A 13,277-nucleotide genomic window follows, 5' to 3' on the forward strand; every position below is an offset into this window, starting at 1 on the left:
CAATGCTGCACGTGTTTCTATTCTTTCGTGCATAATGACACACGACATGTTATTTGCATGTTTCTGCAATATATGCCAATTTATTCGACTTGGAAAAAATCTTAATTGTACTGTTTGCGCTATATTTTACAAAGCCTACTACTCAGTTGTAGCTGCATGCTACTTAGTTGCTTACATTGCCAAACTACCCCCACTACTTAATTTTAATCGTTTATTCAATCAACCTTAACGCTGCTTCTAGTTTGACCTGTAAAATAGGTATTTCTTCGCACTATGTTATCCGAATTGTTTTTTTTTGCGAAGCCCTATTAGTAGCCCTTGAATAAGATCATCGTATCTTTAAGAGTTCAGACGGGTATGAGACACTTTTAAAAATGTTAATTGTAACCCACTCGGCTCCATACCATCTAGCAATCGGTTTCTTTTGGTAACACTGTGTGCACAAATTTTCAAACAATTTGAGCATCGTTTGATTTTTCACTTGATAAATGTACCAATCAATCGATATTTATCTTTTCTAATTATCATACTGAACATTGCAACGGATAGCGGGAAATATGAAATCTTTGCTTCAGTACTGACCACGTGTATGCTTAGGATTCGCAGCACGAAATATCATCATTTCCGGTGGAGTTTCTAAGCCTTGCGAAGTGTACTGTGATTAAAAGTGTTTCTATTCAGTTTACTATCATAACTCTTCTAAACTTCCTCGTCTGCATTTACTGGTTTACCAAGAAAGGTAGGAAGGTCAGCTGAATGTGTCATTCCACATTAAATTAGTTACTTTTGCATGGTAGCTCTATTTTACACAGTGTACACGCTTCCAGATACTCTGAGGCCACTGGTATGATTAGGTTGAATGCCGTTACAGTGTCAATTAAAGAAGACGAGCACTATGTGCCCCACAATCTTCCGTAGTGGATGCTTCCAAATAAATGGTTTGTTAGCAGAAGAGAGAATCTAAAAGAGAAAAGAGTGAGAGAGAAAAATGTGAAGCATTAAAAAAAATCCACGTAGTAAGAAATTTGAAAAAAATATGAACATACATTAATCTAAAGCAATAAATAAGAAGAGGTAAAAAGAAGTTGATAGGAAAAAAATACATCCCAAGGAAAAACGAGCATATACGAGGTGTCATTCAAATGTAAGGTATCATAGAAACCGCATCATTAAAGTGATTTAGATCATTACATTAAAATCGTAACGGTTGCTTTCCATCCTCTACTATTGCAACAAAAGAAGCAGGAAAATAAATATAACAATCTACTAAAGGATCAGGTAGCTAATTTTAATCGTTTGTAAACAAAAAGTTGGATTTTACTGAGCAGAAAATAGCAAGAAAAGCTCTACACAGTTAGAAGTAATTATGTACACGTGTAAGGCTAGATTTGTTTCGTCACAGGTCAATAACAAATACCAAGTTACATGGAAAGTATAGATACCTATATATTCGTTTCATTATGTGTTCTTGTTAATCATAGCTCGTGGCCGTTATATTAATTGTCTCCTGCTTCAGTTTTCCGTTTCTCTCCACCTTTGACTCGAATCCCTGCAATCTGCGTGATGGAGTGCAATAGACACAATCTCCAACATTTGGATCATTTATCTTTCAACGATCGTCCTACGGGCGATCCGCTCTGTTGCGTATCCTCCTGCCTGTTCATCGTGCACCTGTGGGGTGTGTGTACTAGCGTCGATCCCACTGTCATTATTGCTACTACCTCCTTGATGGCGTTCAGTAATGTTGCCATCACTCGACCCAGCAGTGGCCGATCCATTCGCATTTCGATTCGGTGGACCAGAACTGTTGCTGTTAGCACGACGTTGACTATTGTGCACCTGCACCTCTGCACTACTGTCCTCGTCGGTGTCATTTTCGTTGTCAATTTCCTCATCAATACCGTCATCCTCGGCGCCCAGAATGACTACATTCGGTTGCAACGGAATCACTTCGCTACAGTTCGAGTTGCTATTCTCCATGTCCGGATCTTCTGGGGTCGGAAAGTCTCCGTGGTCTAGCTCCCTCTCGGGACGATTTCTATCTTCCGGATCGTCTACGCAGTCGTTGTCACTGAAGCTGTACTCCATCTGCCGTTCACTGTTCTGTTGCGACTCGGGAGTGTTGGGAATTTGTATATCGTCCACGTCTTCATCCGCTACTATCGGTTCTTGCAGTTGAGACGAACATTTGCGTGGTTTCTCGAGAGTCGCTGTTAATATGATTCCCTCGTTCGGCTCGGTATCATCGTACGATTGCTTCCTTTTCGCTGCTGAAAGTGGGTTGACGAGAGACGGGGGAGAAGAAGGAGGAAGAGGAGAAGGATTCGAAGGAGAGGGAACACGATCGATCGTACCTGCTACGGCTATCGTCGCCTGGTCTGCTGCTATCAACACAACCGTCGGGGCAGAGGACGATAACATGTCGGAGGGCGAGGGAACCGTCGTCGCGATGGTCGTTACGGGAAACAGCGGAGGATTCAACCTGCTGCTCGTGGTGGTTGTCTTTGCGATCGCCGGATTCGTCACGGTGATCGGCAGTTCGAGTGAGGTCGGTACGTGCGGATTGCTCGGAACGTGCCCGATGACGGCCGCCAGCGATTCGTCGAGATTGCTGGTTGCTCCTACTCCTCCTCCTCCCAGGATCGCAACCGATGGCGCACCGGGCGGCCCTTCCGCCCCCGTCACTCTGGAGGTGGATGAAATGGAGTACCCTTTTCGTTCCATGCGCCCAGCACCGACCGCGGACGGAATCTCGATGCCATTTTTGGTTGGCACTTCAACCGTCGACATGATGGGCGGCTTTGTCAACACGGCATTCGTTTCCACCGTCGTGTTTGGATTGACTTGAATGGTATCTGTCGGCAAAAGGACTGGATGCTCTAAAAATCGAATAGTACAGCAGAAACCGTTTGCATCATTTGAATGAACCTCATTTGGAACCTCAAAGCCAACAACCTACCTTGCAGCTCGATCAAACCAGCGTGTTCGTGTGCCACGATGATCTGCGTGCCTTCGGGTGTCACTAGAGTACCGAGCGTTGACTGCTGACCCCCCTGTTGACTGGCGGAGAGAGCTGCCAACCACTCTTGTGCAGATTCTGCAACACGGCATTTGAAAAAGGAACCACGACAGAGAAAGATAACGTATAACATTTTCACACAATTTCTCCTCAATGATAATGGCCCGCTCGATGGGGCCCACTAAAGCCAGCTGAAAGAATCATTAGAGCTGGATCCAACATTCATGCAACACACCAACCTGAATAAATTAAACACAAACCTCTTCTTTTGCATTATCATCATCGTTTGTTAAATATTGTGTTGGCAATATGTTTGTTACATTTTTAATAACTATCGTTTGAAAAACAATATTTTTCACCATTATCTGTACATAAAATCCCCTCTCGTGAAGCCTAATTATTTTTCTTTTTTTCTAAATGTATCTTCTTAAACTGAACAGCCAAACAATATCGTTTACGTGCATGATTTATTTTGCAGACGCCATTTTACGCCATCGACATATTTTACCGTTACAGTTTTATTGTTTCGTTTATATCCAAATCGAAAGATTCATGAACGTACACGTTACAATAGTTTGTCTGATTTTACAAGTCCAAAGTCAGATTGAAAAAAAGATCTCAACAGCACAATTAGCGTCATTCACCCACACACATCATGCATATAAAGCGGTTATTATAGATATATCTATATGTATATATGTATTTTTTTTTCAAAGTCTGTCTAAGACAAACAGTTTAAAATATTTGCGGGCTTTAACATCTAATAAAATTACTTTCGCTTACACGACGACAACGTGCGCATAACTAATTTTGTTTCTTCTTGACAAAATCTTTTACCAAATGTTCACCAACGTGGTCTCGTGTATCTTATTTTCTCTTGTAACAAAGAAAATCCTAATTTACTCTATTTGTGTTCTGCTATTCCTTTGAGTGTCCTGGTTTTTCGAGAATGCAAGTTCCGTTTTGCTAAAAGAAAGTTTATGCACAAGCGATTCTTCTTCTTCTTCTTCTTCTTCTTGGCGTAACAACCTTGTTTGGCGGCCATGGAGGGCCTAACAAGACTTTTTTCCCTTTGAGTACGTGGATAGTCAGTCCTCTCGTACAGGGTAGACGGTCCGGTCGGGGATTCGAACCCACGCCGTCGTACTGAAAAGCCCTGGCGCTCATGGGCCGATTTTATAACCGGCGCTACCGCTCGGCCGTCGCAGATCCAACTGCGGACAACCGATTCTAAATTGCGTATATCCGCAATCTGAGTCCGCGTGCTATAAATAGATTGATAATCTTGTAAGTGCATAACCATTTCTAAGGGCGCGCAGCTTCTTGCATTATTCGATTGGCATACCTTATCATCCAAAGCCGTTATTCAACACATGCATCTGTGTGTTTACAGCAAGTTTCGTTTAGTTCCTAAAACGTTTACCTCCAAAATGATAAACAATAAATATACAGGAAAAGTGTATTATTCAAACTGCCCTAACTTTGCGGGGCCAACCTACAACACGCCCGGAGCAATTCTACGCTTTTGAGAAATTAAACACGGGTAATAGAGGTAAAACTAAAAGCTAGTACAATACATTTCTGCACAAATGGGGGTAAATAAAGCTGTTGGAATAGGACAGTATTGTAGTGGATGAAGAGAGGACGTTCCACACAAGCAGTCAATTTAATAAAAGCTACACCTTAGTACAAGTAACACTAGCCCATCGAAAAAGCTCAGTAGCCATAGGAATGTGATAGAAAGTGTGTAGTGTAGTTGTGTTCGAGTGTGTTGGGCACAGATAGTACGAATTTTTATCAAGTAACTATAGCGATGATCTACTGACTCCAGAAGAAGTGACGAAATGAGCAGGCGTGGTGCAGTCAGAAGAATCCTCGTTTGCCAGCCATTCCCGTGCATACAGGTCATCGTAGTTGCAGGTCTACTAGATGTAGATCAGATGGCGGAAATTGATACAGAGTGTGTGTGTGTGTGTGTATGTGTAAGTGATTTTTGAAATAGATATTGCATAGAATTGTATAACCGTTGCAGTTTGCAACACCTCGCTCCTATAAATGTGCAGGGCGCAACCATAGTCATAAGATTGTTTCCTTTCTTTTCCTTTCTAATTTTCGCATTATTTGCATATTTCCTTTCATTTCCCGCCTGCTTCGTTTCACTCGCTTTTCTCGCGCATTCTTTCTTTCGCTGTAGTTTGCACTCGCGCAGTTCGGACTCGGGATTCAAACATACTCGGGATCATCGACCGATACGGAACTGGTGAAAAGGCTACCTACAGGAAAAAACAGAAACGTGAAAGAAGTGGGTGGAAATTTTGTCTGTTTTTTTTGATTGCGAAATTTTCGAATAGAAAATAGAAAGAAATGAGAAAACAGAGTCGGAAAACTATACCGTGCGAACGTAACATACAAACGGCATAAAACGTGGCAAAGATGCACACGTAGGACCATCTAATATATACGTTTGGGCATATAGGCCCATATGGCCGTTTTATCTTGGACTACGAAACGTTAAAAATATTCCTATTGTGTTGCATTACGGGAGTCAACTCCCTCTGAGGGGACAAACAAACTAACCTCCGAGAAGAACCAAAGGGAAAATAATAAATAAACAACCCTCATCTAATACTAGTAAACCGAATGTTTACTTCACAAAAAAAGAAAAATTAAAAGGGATGCTGATTAATTTATAATCTACGCATATTGCTACCGCGAGGACCTCAAGTAGGACTTCCATTTATTGAAATTCTGTTTTCTGGGTTGAAAAAAAAAAATGGAGTGAATACTTTATTGGCCATTAAGCATTACATGGACAGTCAAATAATATATGAATGAATGGGTGCTAGTGTTATGATCGATGCATTTCCTATAATGTGCTTTAATTTGCCATTTAATCGTGTGACATTGAGGAGGTAGTAAATTGTTTCTACTATTCTACACATAGGTGTTGCGCGAATTGAAAGCGAATTAAAATTATAAGAAAAGCCTAGCATTCCATGCCTCACCATTTTATCGTCTATCCATGCCAACATATACTAACCAAATAATAAAAGGCAAAAAACCATATACACGCTTAAATAAATGTTGATTCTATCTTGTAAAAGGTTTCAGAAGAGTGTGATTTTACCTACATTCTTAAGCATAAAATAATGTTTCCCAAGTTTCTCCTAGCTTTAGCCGAAGATAATTTGTCTTATGCCCTGTTGTTACACCTGAATCATTAATCTATTTTAGTGGTTAAAATTACATCGTATACCAAACTAACATTGCAATTAAGCAGAGGTAATTAACCATGAGTTATGGATAAGTTTAAAGTTAAAAAAGTTTATGAATCGCCGCTAAACACATTCGGCTGACACTGAGCATATTTTCATCACTCATCTGATCGATCTTCGAAGCGCATATAAATTTGAAAACATGGAGCAAATAAGGAAAGGCAATCGTTTACGTACCTTGAAGCAGTATCTGCTGTCCATCAGCCGTTAGAAGGTGTGGTGCTTCGCCACCGGCTGCCAGCGCCATTAGGCTCTGCTGGTCGAGAATGATCTGCTGGCCGTCCTGAGTGTTGAGCAGGAAGCTCTGTTGCGTACCATCACCAACGGCACCGGCATCAACGATACTACCCGCTTCGCTACCTCCGACCGCAGCCGCCACAGCTACGGTACTTCCTACACCCACCACTTCGGCCCCATGGCTTCCGGCCGGAATGATCACTTCCGCCTGATTGATGATGTCTTCTGCACTAGCTCCCCCCACCTGGCCTGGTTGCATCTGCCCTTGCTGCTGTTGCTCGGGAAGGGCAACGAGCTGGTTCGAAGGGTCCAAATATAGCAGCTCGTTATTGACGGGCACAAGACTTTCATCACGAACCGAGCACAGGTAGAATAGATTCGGAGGACCACCAAAGTTCTCGGCCGGCACGGCGATCAGCTGCGAGGACTCTTGTACGCCGGACGTCGATCCACCTGCGCTACCGCCGTTGCCATTGCTACTACTCGCTTCCACCGTCTGATCGGCGGTACCAAGTATCACCTCGGTGGCGCTACTGGTCGGTGAATTTTCGATCAACACCGCAGTCGTTGTTCCGGAAGCCGATGGTTCTACCGGCGATACCACGGGAATTTCTCCAGCATTCGCAATGATCACTGCACCACCCGCTGCCGGCTCACCGTGAGCCGCTTCTTGTGGCAGTTCTTCGCTGGCGCCGGTGAATCCTTCCTGCACGGATGAGTCAGCTGCTGCCGCAACCACCACGTTACCCGATGAGGCCACCTCCGTCACCGATTGTCGCGCGGCACTGCTGCTGCTGCTGCTGCTGCTGCTCGATGCAATTGCTACGTTGGTCGACGGAAGCGTTTTTGTGACTGCTGGAGCAGTAGGCTTGGCTTTCTTTTTTCCCTGAGCCTCCTCATGCTGTTGCTGTTGTTGCTGTTGTTGCTGCTGTTGAAGTTCTTGCTTGAACTTACGCATTCCGCTCGGTGTGAGCACTTTACCATTGCCACGGTCCTCGATGTATCCCAGGCGGCTGAACTCCTTCAGCTTCTGTGGGGATACTCGGAGAATCTTCTTGCCACCTTCACCGACGTTGCTGACCCCACCGCCGACGGACGAGGACGAAGACGACACGGAAGACGACGCGCCATCGCTTACGGGTTCGGTTGTATGCTGCTTACTGCTGCTTGCGGAGCTCGTGGTATCACCCGGGTGCAGGGCTTTTTTAGTAATGACTTTCTTTGGTGCAGCACTGGACGAAGACAACGCAGTGGAGGACGAGGAGGATGGCTTGGCAACGGAGACTGCTTTTGTTGTGGCCGATAAGTTCCCATCTTCTAAGGGTAGCCTTGTCGCTTGTTGCCCATTGGCCGATGACGATGTTGACGATGACGATGACGACGATGACGACGACGACGAGGAAGTTGACGATTCGGGCTGCTCCAAGAGATTGTTGCTTCGACGATGAGCCATTGGTGTAGAGGCGGTGGTGGTCGCACTTGTCATACAGGCAGTGTTACGGCCTCCGCTAACGATGCTAAAAGCACTAGTGACAGTTACCGTAGATTTTGCAGCCATTTTCGAGCTGACCGAGGACGAGGTGGAAGTGGTTAGCACCGTTCCTTTGCTCGTGATAATAATCTGTTCCTGCCCCGCCGTGCCACCCTTTACAGTAGTCACAATCGTTGGTCGCTTTTCTTTCATCGTCGGTGCCTTCGGTAGCAGTCCTTCCGCCATCTTGGTCGACGATGATGACGTTGCGTTGTCTCCACCTCCACCACCATTGATACTCTTTACGACGGCGATGGCGTTTGGAAGGATAGAGGAGGCACCATCGGTGGCCAACGATTTCGGTGGCTCTACCATCACAACCTCATTTACCAGAACCCCGTTGTCGCCAATAACGATTGGCATGTTATCAATATCGAATTTATCTTCCACCGCCGCCGGAGCGACCACCGGTTGCACCTGTGGCTCTTCGGTTGTTGAAGGTTCGGACACCGACGGTTCTGATTTCAATTCACGCTTCCGCTTCTCTGGAATGGATGGAGTTTCGGACTCGACGACGGCTTCCACCGAACCGGGAACCGTTGAAACCGCCGGAACCACATCGGTAGAAGTGTCAACCGGGTTGATCAACACTTTAGCATCGTTGCGCTTCTGTTGTGTGCTGACGGCTTCGGACGACTGAAGCATCGAGTGAAGATGTCGCTTCCGCGGATTAATACTCTTTGAGGTTATACTCGCGGGTTTGGTGTTAGCGACCTTTCCGATATCATCTGCTGCTTCTGCAGGTGATGGTTGTGTTGATACCGGATCCACGGAAACATTTTTTTCTTCTTTTACGATCATTTTCTCGACACTACGGTCAGTCACCTGCTCCCCCACGTCATTCTCGCTCTCGTTCGGTGTTTTCGCTGGCGCATCTGTTTTGCCGCTTGCATTACTTTCAGAGGCCACCTCATCGGACGAGGAAGCTTCCTTTCGTTTTTTTCCTTTCTTACGTTCCGACGTAGGTACTGCCTGTGGAGCGGTGGCGTCCATCGCACCATCACTACTGTCCGGAAGATGTGGTTCGCTCGATTTCCGTTTTTTCTTCGCAGACGACATTCCGACAGCATCCGCAACGACTTTACGTGGCTGTTTCTCATCAACACCAACATCATGATGATTTCCGCCGACGTTTGCCTTTTCTTCCATGACGGCTACTTTCGGTTCGGCTGGTGCAGGCTGCTCAGGCTGGTTTGCCAAGGTGGGGATAGTTTTCTTCTGTTTTCCCCGACGTCCCTTCGCACCACTATTTTTTGCAAGCGACGACGATGTGGCATCTGTCGTTGTTACTACTGGGGTGCACTCATCTTTCCGTTTTTTATCATCCGCTTCCTTCATTTCGTTCACATCAGCAGCTGCCGCTTCCGACGAAGTTACTGACGGAATTTGATTTTCTTCTTCGTGCTGCTGCTGCTCTTTCTTGGAGTACTTGGTGCGCTTCGATTTGATCGTTGCGAAGTCGGAATTCTCGAACCGTCTTCCACGCGTACCAGCAGCAGAGTCCTCTTCTTTCTGGGCCATCGGTTTCTTTTTATCTTTCGACGCACTCGTCGGCATAGCAACGCTGTCATCGAATTCTTCGATGTGCTTCGGCTCGGGAGACACCATTTCGGGTTGCTCGACGTCCGGCATTTTACTGCTCTCTTCTGATGAAGGGGAAGCGTCAACCGTCGGATGTGTTTCGTCGCCTACTCCACTGTCATCAACTGGGGCAACCGATGAAGAGGTTGTTAATAAAGTGGTGTTGGTTTTGTTGCGAGTTTTAAAAATTCGCTTGCCTCTTTCTTTAGGCGGAAGGGTACGATTGCAGTCAACCTTGTCGGAGGTTACGGGGCCTGAGGCCACAACTTCGTTTAAATCATCCGATAGCTTCGGTACGTTTGTCTCCATCAGTAGTGAATCAATTTCTTGGCGGAGTCTTAGATCTTCGTCATCGGTTGGCTTTGCCACCGTTTCAACTTCATTCTCGTCGGTAGGCTTTGCAGGTGCCATCAACACGTCCTCGTTGTTGGCGGACTTTTTCCGTTCACTGTCATGTCGTTTCCGATCAAGCAGCGATCCGGACCGGCGCGATGGTGGTGAGATAGAGCTGAACTTCTTCGTTCCCTGTTTGCCTTCCTCATCTTCCTCGAAATCGAAGCAGGATACAGCTTCTTCCGCTGGGGATTTTGTCGCTTCGTTATTCGGTTCCTGCTGGGAAACTGTTACTGCGCTGGTCTCTTCTGCCTTGGGCACAACTGGCTCCTCTATTCCTCCTTCCCCACTCGATTCTCGTGTCGCACGATTCAAAATTAACTGCTTGGCACTGATCGGACGCTCTGAAGCCGAGGACGTGGGAACGGTCGTTGCTGACGGTACCGCCGTTCCTCCGCCACCAAGCATTTCACTCGATCCGGCCGTCGACGAGGTGCTGCTTGCCGTGCTACCTTCTCGCGATGGTGCGGAAGACGCATCGTCGTTTGTGACTTCGATATATTCACGCTTCTGCTTCTTCGGAATATTCCGATACTTGATGGTAGTACACGGCGAAATCACTGGAGGTGCGGTGATGAGTGTAGTTACGGCAACACTGGCAAAGGGCAGTGCAGCCGAAGCAACGACCACCGATGAGCAGGAACCATGTTCAGTTGCCTTTTCCTTGCCCTCTACAGAATTCCTTTTGTTATCCTTACCAAGCTCCTCGCTCGCTGCAGTATCCTTTTTTGATACGTGGTTTTGAGCCAACGGGGCGGCGGCTTTGATTGATTCTTCTCTTTCATTCCTGGAAGTTTTGCTTTTGCTGCTCAGTTCTTGCTGCACTGATTCGGAAACGTTCTTTGCAGGAACACTTGTCTCTAGCGACACGATCGATTCTGCTTTCTTCTCTACCTCACCCTTGTCACCGCCATCGGGAACATCTTCCTGGTCATCTTCACTCCAATCCGCCAGCAGTTCGTTCTTGAGCTTCACGTCTGTTTTAGCTTTCTTTCCCACACCTTCGTCTAAAGGTTTCTGTTCGAGCTTGCCCGAAGGTTCCTCCTTTTCCTCTTTTACACGATGCTGGTCAGTAGCATGTACCTCCGATGGATCGGAAATTTCTGCTGATGGCCCATCATCCACAAGTAAATCTTCTTCGTCATCTTTTTTCACCAGTTGAGTACGCCTGTTCTTTCGTTGGCCAACCGATCCTGTTTGCTTCGGTGTCCGACCGGCACGGTTCCGTGCCACTGTTTCACCGGATCGCGTTCTACCCGTCTGTTTAGCAATAATGGGCTGCTCTTTCTGTTCCTTGGATAGAATTAACGAACGCTTCATGCGACCTACGCTCGTTGTGCCAACTTCCTGCTGTCCGGATTCTTCATCATCGGTAGTATCGTCCAATGGTTGCCGTATTTCAACTGCGGGTACAACTGCGAAGAAAGATACAAATTTATCATGTGGACTTTACTCCTTAATTGCAACAGAAATACAACATACCTTTTGGTCTAGGCGACGGTGTTACTGTTGCACTAGATGTTGGTGTTGCCCCTACAGCAACTCCTGTAGCTCGACAATGTTTCATATGTAAAACGATCAAATTCTGCCGGTTGGCGCTGTAGTTACACTTGTAACAGTGATACAATTGCGCCGAAGAAGCCATCGGTGACGGTAAACCGACGACCGAAGAAACACTTTCCGAAAGGGAAGTGTTGGATGATGTACCAGCCTCGCTTTCGTACAGTGCTGTATTCCCAGTACCCCCCGATGTCTGTGGTAGGATGCGGACAGCGTGTGTTGGTTTTCGAACAGGGACTGGTGTGGTTGGTGTGGTCAAGTTCACGGGCTTTCCTGCAGTCGGCAAAATAAAATGAATTGGGCAGTTATATAGAATTTGGTTTTAACAAAACGGCTCTCGACACGCACCTTTCTGATTACCTTTCCCTTTCGCAGCATCCTGGAACAAACCCGAGTAACGTTCCTTTTTCTGTGGCAGAAAATCGGTTGAGTTTACTATGTTCGGGTCGCCACCCGTCATGCGTTCGGCGTGCATTACATCCGCCGGAAACGTTTCCATATGTTTCTTTTTGGCCCGACATTGTTCTACAAAGGAAGTATTTAAAGACATATTAAAAAAAAAATATCGAGTTGCTGTTCCTTAGTAACCATTATTGCAGTGCACTTACCCAAACCTTTGCGCAAGAATTCTCCTTTTCTTGGACAGTTGTATTTGAAAATGAAACTTGGATTTTTTACGTATTCGCTAGAGCAGAAGAGAGAAATTAGTACCTATTTCACTCTCGTTTTGGACATAATTTGCCCACCAGAATTACTTACTAGGTATCCTCTTGAAAAAATTTCACCACCGCCAGTGGCTTCTTCCGGAGCGAGGATAGAAAATCTTCCGTTAACCGTTCCTCGCCCATTACTTCGCCCGGCCACCAGCTGTTGCTGACCTTCACCCATACTATTTCTCCGTCGCTCAGCTCCTCCATTACGGATCCGTTTGCTTCGCAAGAGCAGCGATTTGTATGTTTAGCTTGCTAGGTTAGCCTAAACGACGGATGTCTCGATCTTGCTCTACTTCCGTCCAATGGTGTCTTTGTTGCGTACTGTTGGCAGTTGTACTTCGCTAGAATAAACATGAAGAACAAGAATTAAAGAAATGTTGGTATCTTTGAGGATACCTTTTTCGATGTCGTTTATCAAATAGCACGCGATGTGCGGTATGGAAACATAGCTTCATATCTGCGTACATATCGCTAGACGAAAGGCAATCATATTCTTACTGCAACAGTGTCGCTTTGCAAACATTTCCTAAACTAGTGTTGAGAAAACTTCTATCTTTTCCTACCAATTGCAAAAAAGTTACGCTTCTTGGCGGCCAAACGGCTCTGGAATAGAAAAACAATCCCTTTTGAGAATGGTTTTCGTTATCCTTTTTTCAACAACGTTCTCAATAGATTTCATCATTGTCCAATGCTGATGAAGCTTACGTTTCTATCGTTGTCGTTAAGGTATACCGTTGTGTGACCCGCGCAAGGGACGCGGTTTATGTCGCTAAAGGTGACTCTCTGCAATACTGAGCATCAAATTGTACCATTGTGAGTCCCGAGAATTCATCCATACTTCTGGTAATTATAATTATGAAGGTTATAACTGCGCTTTAGTTGAAACTTACCTTTTCTCTTAGCCTTTTGCACAGCACTTTTGTTGATCAAACTCCAGCACTCTTAATTTTCTGTCTTCGCCATTTTGA

The 13,277-nt window shown here is 45.6% G+C and overlaps 1 protein-coding gene across 6 annotated transcripts; it reads right to left on the reverse strand.

The window, feature by feature from the left end:
* Positions 1-62: 62 nt before the first annotated feature.
* LOC131261229 (mucin-5AC) lies at positions 63-13,277 on the reverse strand. Of its 6 annotated transcripts, XM_058263204.1 has the most exons (10): positions 13,200-13,235; positions 13,015-13,100; positions 12,356-12,650; positions 12,205-12,281; positions 11,945-12,121; positions 11,519-11,869; positions 6,472-11,451; positions 2,960-3,097; positions 1,443-2,879; positions 63-960 (listed from the first exon to the last, which is right to left on the reverse strand). In XM_058263204.1, the coding sequence occupies exons 3-9, from the start codon at positions 12,511-12,513 to the stop codon at positions 1,603-1,605; spliced, it is 7,158 nt and encodes a 2,385-aa protein (XP_058119187.1). In that variant the 5' UTR covers positions 12,514-12,650; positions 13,015-13,100; positions 13,200-13,235; the 3' UTR covers positions 63-960; positions 1,443-1,602. The 6 variants fall into 6 exon arrangements, with proteins under 6 accessions (XP_058119187.1, XP_058119188.1, XP_058119186.1 ...); XM_058263205.1 differs by lacking the exon at positions 13,015-13,100 and having other exon boundaries at positions 2,355-2,879; positions 13,200-13,277; XM_058263203.1 differs by lacking the exon at positions 13,015-13,100 and having other exon boundaries at positions 13,200-13,277.

The sequence above is a fragment of the Anopheles coustani genome, chromosome 3, assembly GCF_943734705.1.
Source record: "Anopheles coustani chromosome 3, idAnoCousDA_361_x.2, whole genome shotgun sequence".
Lineage (NCBI taxonomy): Eukaryota > Metazoa > Arthropoda > Insecta > Diptera > Culicidae > Anopheles > Anopheles coustani.